This window comes from Muntiacus reevesi, chromosome 10, assembly GCF_963930625.1.
Source record: "Muntiacus reevesi chromosome 10, mMunRee1.1, whole genome shotgun sequence".
NCBI classification, from domain to species: Eukaryota; Metazoa; Chordata; class Mammalia; order Artiodactyla; family Cervidae; genus Muntiacus; species Muntiacus reevesi.
In genome coordinates, this window is record NC_089258.1 from 4,326,767 (window position 1) to 4,339,690 (window position 12,924).

At 37.7% G+C, this 12,924-nt stretch overlaps 1 protein-coding gene across 2 annotated transcripts in view; it reads left to right on the forward strand.

Annotated features, from left to right (window-relative positions):
* ADAM28 (ADAM metallopeptidase domain 28) overlaps nt 1–11,177 on the forward strand; it is a 62,404-nt gene extending 51,227 nt beyond the window's left edge. For both annotated transcript variants that reach the window (XM_065946918.1, XM_065946919.1), the window contains 6 exons: nt 1,391–1,586; nt 3,468–3,570; nt 5,986–6,145; nt 7,084–7,164; nt 8,025–8,103; nt 10,790–11,177. In XM_065946918.1, the coding sequence (XP_065802990.1) occupies nt 1,391–1,586; nt 3,468–3,570; nt 5,986–6,145; nt 7,084–7,164; nt 8,025–8,103; nt 10,790–10,797 (627 nt within the window). In that variant the 3' untranslated portion in view covers nt 10,798–11,177. The remainder of the gene's footprint in view (nt 1–1,390; nt 1,587–3,467; nt 3,571–5,985; nt 6,146–7,083; nt 7,165–8,024; nt 8,104–10,789) is intronic.
* Nucleotides 11,178–12,924: the final 1,747 nt, after the last annotated feature.

A 12,924-nucleotide genomic window follows, 5' to 3' on the forward strand; every position in this document is an offset into this window, starting at 1 on the left:
TATTCATACATATGGATTAAAATATGATACATGATTAAATGCCAGGTAGATATTATAATGATATATGACCTTTGGGTAATATTACTTTCCACATATTTTTTCACTTAATTTTCACAATGGCTTATAAAGTTAAGATTAAACTCAATTACTAAGGGTACACATCTAACCACTGGCAGAGCCAAGTATGTGTCTTTCGTATCCAAAGTATGTGTCTATCATATCCAAATTCTGGGCTGTTTTCCTACTACATGTGGAAAAGAGGAGCAGTGATCCACATTGAAGGGATCAGAGGAGTTTTCATGGAAAAATTAGGCTTTCAAATAGTTTGGGAAGTAGAGCAGATTTTATATAAACAGAAAGAAAAAAAAATTCCGGATGAGGAAAGAATAAACAGAAGGTAAAGCATGGTTTGTGTGACATCTGATAAGACAGTTAGTCTGACTGGAGCAGAAGAGCTTTGCAGGGTCTCATAGGCCCCAGTGAAAATTTTGATTATATGCTCTCACCAATGTAAAGATATTAAAAGAGTCTCGATGATGTGAAGTGGTGGTAGTTTAGTCACTGAGTCATATCTGACTCTTTGCGACCCCATGGATTATAGTCCGCAAGCCCTCCCTGTCCGCAAGATTTCTCAGGCAAGAACCCTGGTGTGAGAACACACCTAGCTGCTTCAGCTAAGGAAGGAGTTGCTTCCAGAATCCACACAGGCCTCTTTAGATCTGCCTGAATGGCAGGATTTCTTTGGCTAACATTCTCTGAGCAAATAAGAGCAAGATTTGCAGTAATAGATTTTAATGGAATTGACACAGCAAATGAACATTTTTGGTTTGTTTCTCCCTCCTAATAAATCAATCCATAGGAAGATGTGAGTGAAAAAGAAATATCTAAAATTACATTAAAAGGAATTCAGGTTTAGGAAACTCGATGCCTGGGAAAATCTCAGAGCATGCTGATCGGGGCTTCGAAGCTTATCATCCTTATTACAGAAGATTCACTTCACCAGTAAATTTCTGGAGCTGCAGATTTAAATCTCCTTGAAAAGCTTGAGAAAGATGCATTTAACAAAGGGACAGTTAACTTCCTTCTTCACATCTATAATATTGCTTGGTGTTCTAAAGTATTTTTTCATTGTTATTTTTATAGCAGTTGCTCTACAAATTCAGAAGTATTGATTGTTTTAACGACTCAGGGTTTGGCCAAAGTCAGTAGAAGTGACATTATAGGAGATGGTTTTGGCTTATATAATACAACTGTAAACTAAAATAGAACGATGCCTCTAGGTACGCATTGCTAATTAAAGGCCACAGCGAAAATATAATTTGCATCAATTTGAGATATTATGGTAGGTCAGGTGGAAAAAGTCCATGTCTACATTTTTATTTCCCTACAGTTAAAAAAGGCTGGTGAGGTGTGCAGACCAGCAAAAGATGAGTGTGACCTGCCCGACATGTGTGATGGCAAATCTCCTCTTTGCCCCAGTGATCGGTACCAAATCAATGGCTTCCCTTGCCAGAATGGGACGGGCTACTGCTGGATGGGAACGTGCCCCACCCTGGAGAAGCAGTGCACTGACCTCTGGGGACCAGGTACGAGGACAAGCCCAGGGTCAGTGGCACGTCTGCCTCTCTCCATGTCCACACGCAGGAAAACCCTATCATCCCAAGGGACAGTGTTTCATCGTGGCTGAAGTAGCATTCTGTCCCATTCGTCTGTCTTTCCTTTATGGTTTCCTTTGCTGTGCAAAAGCTTTAACCTTTAATTGGGTTTCATTTGCTTATTTCGTTTCTATTTTCATCACTCTAGGAGGAGGGGGTCAAAAAAGATCCTGTGATTTATGTCATAGTGTGAACTGCCTGTATTTTCCTTTAAGAGTTTTAAAGCATCTGGCCTTACATTTAGGTCTCTAATCCATTTTGAGTCTATTTTTGTGTGTAGTGTTAGAAAGTGTTCTAATTTCATTCTTTTGCATGTAGCTGTCCAGTTTTCCCAGCACTTCTTACTGAAGAGACTGTCTTTTCTCCACTGTGTATTCTTACCTCTTTGGTCATAGATTAGGTGACCATAGATGTGTGAGTTTATCTCTGGACTTTCTATTCTGCTCCACTGATTAGTCTTTCATTCTGATCTTTTGCTGTGAGTGTATAGGTATGCAACATTTCTGTGTATTAGTTTTGTATCCTGCAACTTTCCCAAATTCATTGACGAGCTCTAGTAGTTTCAAATTCATTGATGAGCTCAAATTCATTGATGAGTAGTTTTCTGGTAGCATCTTTAGGATTTTCTATATAGAATCATGTCATCTGCAAACAGTGACAGTTTTTTGTATTTCTTTCCATTATGGTTTATTACAGGATATTGAATGTAGTTACCTGAGCTATATGACGGGACCTTATTTTTAAACATCCTATGGTAGTTTGTATCTCCTAGTCCTAGATTCCATAGGCTTTTTTATTATTTTTAACTTCATTGTTGTTTTTTCAAAGGCTGGATTCATATTTTCCAGGTCTTCGTATTGATCCTTAAGGTTGGGGAGAGAGAAGGAGTAGAGGCATTAGAAAAAGAAGGATAGAGTCATTTGACTCAATAGAACTTGATTTGAGGTCTGATTTTTCATCTCTCTTTGTGGCTTTAACCAATAATACCCTCTGTATCTTTATTAGCAAAATAAGAATGCTAATAAGAATGGACACCATGTTCTACTGACCAGGCACTCTTCTCAGTGGCTCACACAGATTAACTCATTTAATCTTCTTAATAGTGGACTTCTTTGGTGGTTCAATGGTTAAGACTCTGTCTTCCAGTGCAGAGGGTGTGAGTTCGACCCCTGGTAGGGAAACTAAGATCTCAGATGACTCCGGGAGTGATCAAACATTTAAATAAATAAAGTTTGTTTTTTAAAAAAGACATAATCCTAAAAACTTAAAAAAAAATTCCTCATAATAACATTACAAGGGCATACTATCATAGAGTCATCATTTTCACACAGAGCAAATTGAAAGTTTAAGGCAATTAACCATATGATACAGCTCTTAACCACTGATTGCCCATCTGATGAAGATTGCATGAGAAATTAAACTTGTGATGCATATTACTTCCTGGCAGAGTAGAAGTCTGACTAAGCATAGGGTTACCTGTCACATGTATACCCTCCAACAGGACAGCATTCCAGGATCTGCCTGTGGGCTGCTGCTAGGATAACTATGGCTCTTCTAGCTAAGTCTTCAATCTTGCAGATGTTTCCAAATATTTAGATAGCCATCATTCAAAAATAGGCCATCCAAAATATTATTTTAACTCCAGACATCTCTCTTGATATCATATCAAAGCAAACTATATTTCCAAGAAGAGGTATGATGCTAAAATCGTATTCTTCATGCTGTCTTTCTGTTTCATGAATCCTTTGTAGCACTGAACTACTTACCTCTCTTCTTTCCATCTATGACCTTACTGACCTTGCTTGATCCTAGGATCCCAGGTTGCAGATAAGTCATGTTTTAGAAAGAATGAAGGTGGATCAACTTATGGATACTGTCGAAAAGTGAACAACACACACATTCCCTGTAAAGCAAAGTAAGTGGCCTTGCTATTTGAACTTCCTGCTCATTTTCATATATGTTGATTTATCCCATTTAAAGAGAAAGTAATTTGGATATCATTTATTTGATAAACATTCATTGAGTGACTATTACTTGCTTTATTTTAGGCTAGACACTAAGTTAAAAAGGTAAATAGGGAATGATTCCCATTTTTTAGTCTCTCATAATGCGTGCTTCAAAGGACACCAAGTATAGCTGTTGTTAAATAGAATGAATGTTTGAGAAGGAATATGTAAGTGTAAATGGGCCTCATTGGAAATGTGTGAACTGATTCTCCAGTATGCTTCAGATGCTTTTCCATCTTCTGCATTTCATGATGATTCTATGGTAGAAGTACATATCTTCTCAGAGGAATAAGCAACACAATGATTGTACAGGTGGTTTTTGAACTTGCCATGGCATTCCATAAAGAAAAAGTACAGTAAGGGAAAAGACTGACAACTGACCTAAAGAATTTGTTTTCCATAAAAAAATTGATAGTCTGAAAAAAGAAAAGATAAAACACTGTAATCAGTGAACTTGAGATCTTTCTATATATTTCCCTTGGATCCTACAGTTCTAAGATGATTTTTAAAAATTAAATGATAATAGATGAAATACCTGTTCCAAACTTTGCATGGGCAAACTAATGTGTAACAAGACACTTAATGAAAAAGATCAGCATTTCTCCAAGTTTTTTCTGTTGAAATAACACTAATATTTCTTGATGATAGTTATTACCAAACAAGCTATGTTGGACAGAAGATCATCTCTTGGGGAGTCTGAGCCTCAAAGATGGTCATGCCTTGTGGGATCTCCTTTATAGGAAATCAGGAGAAAATATATTAATAAAAGGCTATGTGTGTGTGGGAGTAGGGTGAGTGGGTAGCAATATTTAGTATGAGAGGATGTGATAGGGAAAAGAGGCTAGGGTAATTCCATCTTTCCTCTGTAAAGTGTACACACACCCTTGTTCTATATAAATGCTTGTGTGAATATTGGACAATTTCTGCAACCAAAGGCATAAGCATTTCATTTCTTCCCACAGACTGGCCTTCTGATCACTTCTTAATAATTTTTGCTTGTAGTGAGAAGTAAGCCTGAAATTCCCAGGGTCCTAGAGCCTTCCTAGGGCTTCCTTGGTGGCTCAGAGGATCAAGAGTCTGCCTGTGATGCAGGAGACTTGGGTTCAGTCTCTGGGTTGGGAAGATGCCCTGGAGAAGGAAATGGCAACCCACTCCAGTATTCTTGCCTGGAGGATTCCACAGATAGAGAAACTTGGTAGGCTACAGTCCATGGGGTTGCAGAGTCAGATATGACTGAGCAACTTTCACCTTTTTAGAGCCTTCCTGTTAAAGCTCTACCTAAATTATTCAAGAAAAACACCTTCTCAAGTCTGGAAAGAATGCATGCCTTTCTCTGCTCCTCAGTGGTATTTTTTTCTAAAAGTCACCAGAGTAATCAGAAGAATCTGATTCTAACACTCTCAGAAGACTTTTTTCACAACTTTCCTCTAAATTTTGCATAAAAGCAATTGATTCCAATTTTGTTGGCATTGACTTTCTTCCCCTTGCTAGTGAATGTAAGGCTTTAGTGAGCCCCTAGCAGTTTCATCTGAATTTGCAGGAGTTCTTTCAGGAACTCACATGATGCCTTTGAGTGTCAATCAAGGCTCAGCCTTATACTGATACAACTATAGTCAAGAGAATTATTCTGCTGCAATTCATGCAATAAATAACCTTAGTTGAAACAAGACAGAAACTGACTTCCTAGGTGCCCTCCTTGATGTTAAGAACTGATGTTGAAGCTGAAGCTCCAATACTTTGGTCACCTGGTGCAAAGAACTGACTCACTGGAAAAGACCCTGATGCTGGGAAAGATGGATGGGAAAAGGGAAAGGGGCCGCAGAGGGTGAAATGGTTGAATTGCATCACCAACTCAGTGGACACGGATTTGAGCAAACTGTGGGAGGTAGTGCAGGACAGGGGAGCCTAGAGTGCTGCAGTCCATGCGGTCCCAAAGAGTCAGATACAACTTGGTAACTGAACATCAATAACAACACATACCCTCACAGAAGGCCACTTTCAAGAATCTGAAGTTAAGGTTCTGCATCCTTCCCACTGGCCAGAATTTAGGTAACTGGCCAAAATTAGGGAATCTGGGAGACAAGGGGTTTTTTGTTTTGTTGTTTGTTTTTTTAGCAACACCGGGCCTTGCAAACCATTGAACATGGTGGTTCTATTATTTAAGAATAAGGGGAAAATTGGTATAAAGGAGAACTAGGAGTGTCTGCCTTAGGGAAAAATGCCATTAGTTAAATATTGATAGTCCAGGAGGCGATTTACGTTTGCATAACACGGCAGTTTGGATCCTGGTGCTTCAACTGCAGCACATTTTGGCTTTTCCTCAGAGATGCCATGTGTGGGAAGTTGTTCTGTAATGGTGGCTCAGATTATCTGCCCTGGAAAGGACGTATAGTCACAACCCTGACATGTAGACTATTTGATCCTGAAGACAGCAGTGAAGAAATTGGCATGGTAATCAATGGAACCAAATGTGGAGATAAGAAGGTGAGTTGAAATTGTGGCTTTTACACAGACCGTTCTTTCTGTTTGGTTTTTGTTTTGTTTATTTTCTTCTCAGGGCCCCTCTGTGTTTTATGGAGCACAATTTTCAAAGTAATGTTTATGCCAGTCATGTATACATGACTGTGTTGTTCCCCTCAGTGTTATTTAATAAGTAACTAATATGTGCTTAGCACAAGGATGTTAAATCCGGGCAAGTTTTATTGCCCCTAAATTGGTAGGTTCTCAGCAAATGATAGCCACTGATAATAATAAATATAATCATAGCAATACTACTTATTTTTACACAAAATTTTATTTTAATCTTAGAGATGATATGATATTAACTTGTTTTCCATAGTATTTTTGGTTGGAATGAGTACCTTGTGTCATGTGCAATGCTTAGCTCAGTGCTAACTATCAGTCTACAGAGCTGGACTAAAGAGGTGGATTAAGGGAATAATCCATGAGGAATGAAGTAAGGAACTTTTCTTTAGAGAGGACTTCCTAAATATTTTATTAAAAAAATTACCTAGATTCCATCTTCCTATTTTCAAAAGGATGCTGTGATTTCTCTAATAAAAAGCAAGTTTGATAACAATATGTGCGTGTATGCTTAGTCGCTTCAGTCTTTTCCGATTCTTTGTGACCCTGTGGACTGTAGCCCGCCAGGCTCCTCTGTCCATGGGATTTCCCAGGCAAGAATACTGGAGTGGGTTGCCATTTCCTCCTCCAGGGGATCTTCCAGATCCAGGGACTGAACCCACGTCTCCTGCATTTCCTGCATTGCAGGCAGAATTTTTATCCACTGAGCCACCTGGGAAGCTCTTGATAGCATTAATAGTAGCTAAAAATAGAAGATTAACTCCTGAAGAGTCATCAGTTTGCATAAGTGATATCTTTGGACGTTCATGTTGGCTTTGTGTTTTTCACATCACTTTCAGGTTTGCATTAACGCAGAATGTGTGGACCTGGAAAGAACTTACAAATCAGCAAATTGTTCCTCTAAGTGCAAAGGACATGCTGTAAGTAAGTCTTGACAGTGTTTCCCAAAGCGTACCGAATCTTATGTCATTTTAGGTCAGACAGTGTGGGTGATATTAATGTAGTGTTTCAGTGTTGAATGATCCAAACTAAGTTTATCTAACTCTTCGGTACTTTGATTCAATGAAAACTTCCTTCAAAGAACCTGGTACTGAAATTCCTGTTTTTTTTTTTTTTTTAACTTTTTATTTTGTATTGGCATATAGCTAATTAACAAATGATGTTCTGATAGTTTCAGGCAAATATCAAAGGGGCTCGGTGTCACACACACACACACACACACACACACACACACACACACACACACATACACACACACACACACACATACACACACACACACACGTATCCATTCTCCCCCAAACTCTCCCATCCAGCCTGCCACATAACACTGAGCAGAGTTTCCTATGCTGTAGGTAGGTCTTTGTTGGTTATCCATTTTAAATATAGCAATGTATACATGTCCATCCCAAACTCCCTAACTATCCAGTCCCCCCAAGAACCATAATTTCATTCTCTAAGCCTGTGAGTCTCTTTCTATTTTGTAAGTTCATTTGTATCAATTCTTTTAGATTCCACATATAAGTATGTCATATGATATTTCTCCTTCTCTGCCTGACTTACTTCACTCAGGATGACGTTTCTCTAAGTTCATCCATGTTGCTGCAGATGGCGTTATGAAATTCCTATTATTGATGCTTAAAATATGTTGGTAGTTGAAAGGCTGCAGAACAGGGGTCTATTCTTTTCTTTTTCTGAAATGTACTTAATTATGGATGAATAAGCCCGTGTGTTGCGCATCATTCCAGTGAGAAAACTAACAGAACCATTGCTTCTCTAGGTGTGTGACCATGAGCTTCAGTGTCAGTGTAAAGAAGGATGGGCCCCTCCTGACTGTTCTAGTTCTTCCACAGTCTTCAGTACGTAAACAATACATGTCTAAACAGAGAAAACTGCTCACCTCTTCCAAGCGTTTATTTCCTATTATGTAAGATTCCATGCCTTTTTCTCTCTCTTCTTGGAATTCCTGTTCTGTAGGTAATGAATCCATGATATTAATCTCCAAAGTCTCTCCAACAACCTTTAAATCATATTTCCCACCTTCTTATGTTTTTATATTTTACCAAAAAAATTCTTGAAATTTTATATTTGTCATTTCATTTTAATTTTCTGAGTTTTCTTGCTTTACAATTGCCCGTTTTCCTAACAGCCTTGACTGAATGTATACTAGGTATAATATCCTCATAAAACTCTCTAAGAATATGACTTATTATTTTTGCAGATTCAGTCTCTTCTCCAGATTATCTCTATTTCTTTTGAGTTTTTTTTTTTTTACCCTCTCTTATATTTCATTTTGCTATTTTTACTTCGGGATATATGATCCTTCATTGAATGTGGGATTAGGTTGACTTGAATTAGCTTATACAGGGGTTTCTTGGCATGTGTTCATGCTTGTTGGATCTTACCTCTCCTGATAGGAGATCTGGCTGAGAGCTCTATCTGTAGGCAGATCTCCCTATAGACCTCAGACCTTCAATGTGGAAACAGTCAGAGTAGAGAGCCTCACTTCCAGTTGCAATGGTGATGAATATCTTACCCTGAGGACAGAGCTCTTCATTGCATTTACTTTTAGAAACAGCTGCTCTTCCTCAGGACCCCTTCCTAGTGCTTTACAACCTTTAAGCCATTTGGCATAAATAGAATTGTTATATTTTAGCAACTCGTGTGGGTCAGTAGTGATAACACATTGAAATTTTTGTTTAAATTCTTTTTATAGCTAGTAATAATGATAAAATCTTTTCTTAATTTTTTTTGGCCATTGGTATTTTCTCTTTTATGAAATATTTGTTCACGCCATTTTGTGTATTTTTCTACTGGGTGTCTCCCCGACCCCCTATTAACTTGTTTAAGTTTTAATATACTTGATATAAGCTATTTTTCAGGTATGTGTGCTACAAATAACTCCCTTCATTCTGTGTTTTTCACTCTCTTTGTGATGTCATGTGATTAAAGAAGCTTTTAATTGTAATATAGTCAATTTGTTTATCATTTCCTTGATGATTAGGTTATTTTCCTTTTTGTGTCCTTTTTAAGGAATTTTTCTCTATCCTGAAGTTATGAATGTATATCCGTATATGATCTTCTGAAAAGGATTATTGTGTTGCTTTTTCAAATTTAAATTTATAATGTATCTAGAATTATTTTGTGTATGATGCAAGTATTCAATTTCACTTTTATCCCAGATAGGTATTCAATTGTCACACCATCATTTATGTAATAGATCTGTGCTGTGCTAAATCATTTCAGTAGTGTCCAACTCTTTGTGACCTCATGGATTGTAATCCACCAGGCTCCTCTGTCCATGAGATTCTCCAGGCAAGAATACTGGAGTGGGTTGCCATGCCCTTCTCCAGAGGATCTTCCTGGCCCGGGATCAATCCCTTGTCTCTTGTGTCTCCCGAACTGGCAAGTGGGTTCTTTACCACCAGCACCGCCTGGGAAACCCATGTAATAGATCATCCTTCCTTAATGCTTAATAGTGCCAATTTTCTAATAAAGCACGTGTGTCTACATGTGTGTCTTTCTGGGATATTTCTACTTTTCTGGGGGTTCTATTTGACTATCCATATGCCAGTATAAGGCCTTCCTAGGTGACTCAGTGATAAAGAATCCTCCTGCCATTGCAGGAGATGTGGGTTTGGTCCCTGGATTGGGAAGATCCCCTGGAGGAGGAAATGACAACTCACTCCAGTATTCTTGCCTGGAGGATCCCATGGACAGAGGAGCCTGGCAGGCTATAGTCCATGGGGTCACAAAGAATCTGACACGACTGACCACACACGTGCCAGTATAATATTCTTTTATTATTGTATCTTTAAGATAAGTTTGTTATCTTAGAGGCAGTCCTTTAATTTTGTTCTTCAAGAATGTGTTGGCTATTAGCTTTTGTACTTCCACATATATTTTACCATCAGATTCTCAAGTTACACACACAATTCCTGTTAGAATTTAAAGTTAGTCCAAACTGTATCTATAGATTCACTTGGGGAAGAATGAGCATATATAAAATACTGAATTCCAAACCCGTTACATGAAATAAGTATCCATTTACTTAGCGTTCTTTAATTTTGCCAAATAATATTCAATGATTTTCACCATAGAATTTTTATATATAATATATATTGCTTAACTGGATTTATAAGGAATTAATTTATATTGTATATTTTGAATGATATTTTAAGCAAATATTTTAGCTATAACTAGAATATAGAACTTAAACTAATTTTTATATATTTATTTTTATATGAAGCACCTCTGCTCACCTGTCAATAATTTTAGTAACTTATAAATTCTTTTACATTTTCTACATATTCAATCATACTCTAGAGAAAAATGTCAGTTTTGCTACTTCCTCTCTAATATTCACAATTTTAATTTCTTGTATTTTTTTCCTTGTGCAATGTTGAACAGAAGTAGCAAGAGACAGCAAGCCTCTTTATTTCTTTCCCAATCTTAGGAAAGACTTTCAGTATTTTGCCCTGTTACCTAAAGTTATTCTTTCACATTAGATCCTCTTCATCTAAGAAAATTCACTTCTATTCCTAGTTTATTAGAAGACTCTTGAGTCCCTTGGACTGAAAGGAAATTCAACCAGTCCATCCTAAAGGAGATCAGTCCTGGGTGTTCATTGGAAGGACGGATGTTGAAGCTGAAACTCCAATACTTTGGCCACCTGATGTGAAGAGCTGACTCATTTGATAAGACCCTGATGCTGGGAAAGATTGAGGGCAGGAGGAGAAGGGGACGACAGAGGATGAGATGGCTGGATGGCATCACCGACTCGATGGACATGGGTTTGGGTGGACTCCAGGAGTTGGTGATGGACAGGGAGGCCTGGAGTGCTGCGGTTCATGGGGTCGCAAAGAGTTGGACATGAATGAGCAACTGAACTGAACTGAAGAATTGTGTCAAATAATTTTTATTTACTGGTTAAGATTTTTAACTCTTTACTCTGTTGGTATTGCAAAATAAACTGATTGATATTTGAACATTTATTGAATTTTGCATTCCTTGCATAAACCCAACATGGAAATATTTTAATAGCTCTTATAGATATAGATGGGTGATGTTTGTCATTACTTTATGTTCATGGGTGATGCCTATAATTTTCTCATAGCATCCTTGCTAAATCTGAGTACGGGATTATGCTAGTCATGTTAAATAAAGTGGAGTGTTTTCATTTACTTAAATTCCCTGGAAGAATCTGTATAAGAATGGAAGATTCTCCTTAAACATCTGGTTAGAACTTGTCAGTAAGCCAAGTGGGCCTATAGTTCTGCACAATATTTTAATTAAAGATCCATCTTTAGTAGTTATAAGAACCTTCAGGTTTTTTATATCTTCTTATACAAGTTTTAGTATATTTTACTAGACGTTTTCCTCATTCACTTGAATTTCAATGTTTTAGTTTAAAATTCCTCATAACATACGTGTAACTCTATGGCTGATTCGTGTCAATGTATGACAAAACCCACTGAAATGTTGTGAAGTAATTGGCCTCCAACTAATAAAATAAAATTAAAAAAATAAAAATAAAAAATAAAAAAATAAAATTCCTCATAACAAAGGTTTAATCTCAAAAATACACAAGCAAATCCTGCAGCTCAATTCCAGAAAAATAAATGACCCAATCAAAAAATGGGCCAAAGAACTAAACAGACATTTCTCCAAAGAAGACATACAGATGGCTAACAAACACATGAAAAGATGCTCAACATCACTCATTATCAAAGAAATGCAAATCAAAACCACAGAGAGGCACCATTACACGCCAGTCAGGATGGCTGCCATCCAAAAGGCTACAAGCAATAAATGATGGAGAGGGTGTGGAGAAAAGGGAACCCTCTAACACTGTTGGTGGGAATGCAAACTAGTACAGCCGCTATGGAGAACAGTGTGGAGATTTCTTAAAAAACTGGAAATAGAAGTGCCATATGACCCAGCAATCCCACTCCTGGGCGTACACACCGAGGAAACCAAAACTGAAAGACACACGTGCACCCCAATGTTCATCACAGCACTGTTTGTAATAGCCAGGACATGGAAGCAGCCTAGATGTCCATCAGCAGACGAATGGATAAGGAAGCTGTGGTACATATACATCATGGAATATTACTCAGCCATTAAAAAGAACTCATTTGAATCATTTCTAATGAGATGGATGAAACTGGAGCCCATTATACAGAGTGAAGTAAGCCAGAAAGATAAATACCAATACAGTATACTAATGCATATATATGGAATTTAAAAAGATGGTAATGATAACCTTATATGCAAAACAGAAAAAGAGATACAGATGTACAGAACAGACTTTTGGACTCTGTGGGAGAAGGCGAGGGTGGGAATGTTTAGAGAGAACAGCATCAAAGCATGTATATTTTCAAGGGTGAAACAGATCACCAGCCCAGGTTGGATGCATGAGACAAGTGCTTGGGTCTGGTGCACTGGGAAGACCCAGAGAGATCGGCTGGAGAGGGAGGTGGGAGTGGGGATTGGGATGGGGAATACATGTAAATCCATGGCTGATTCATGTCAATGTATGGCAAAAACCACTACAATATTATAAAGTAATAAGCCTCCAACTAATAAAAATAAATGGGAAAAAAATTAAAATTCCTCATGATACTTACTTATCTTTGCAATATCTATAGGATCTGTAGCATGATTTTTATCTTTTTTTG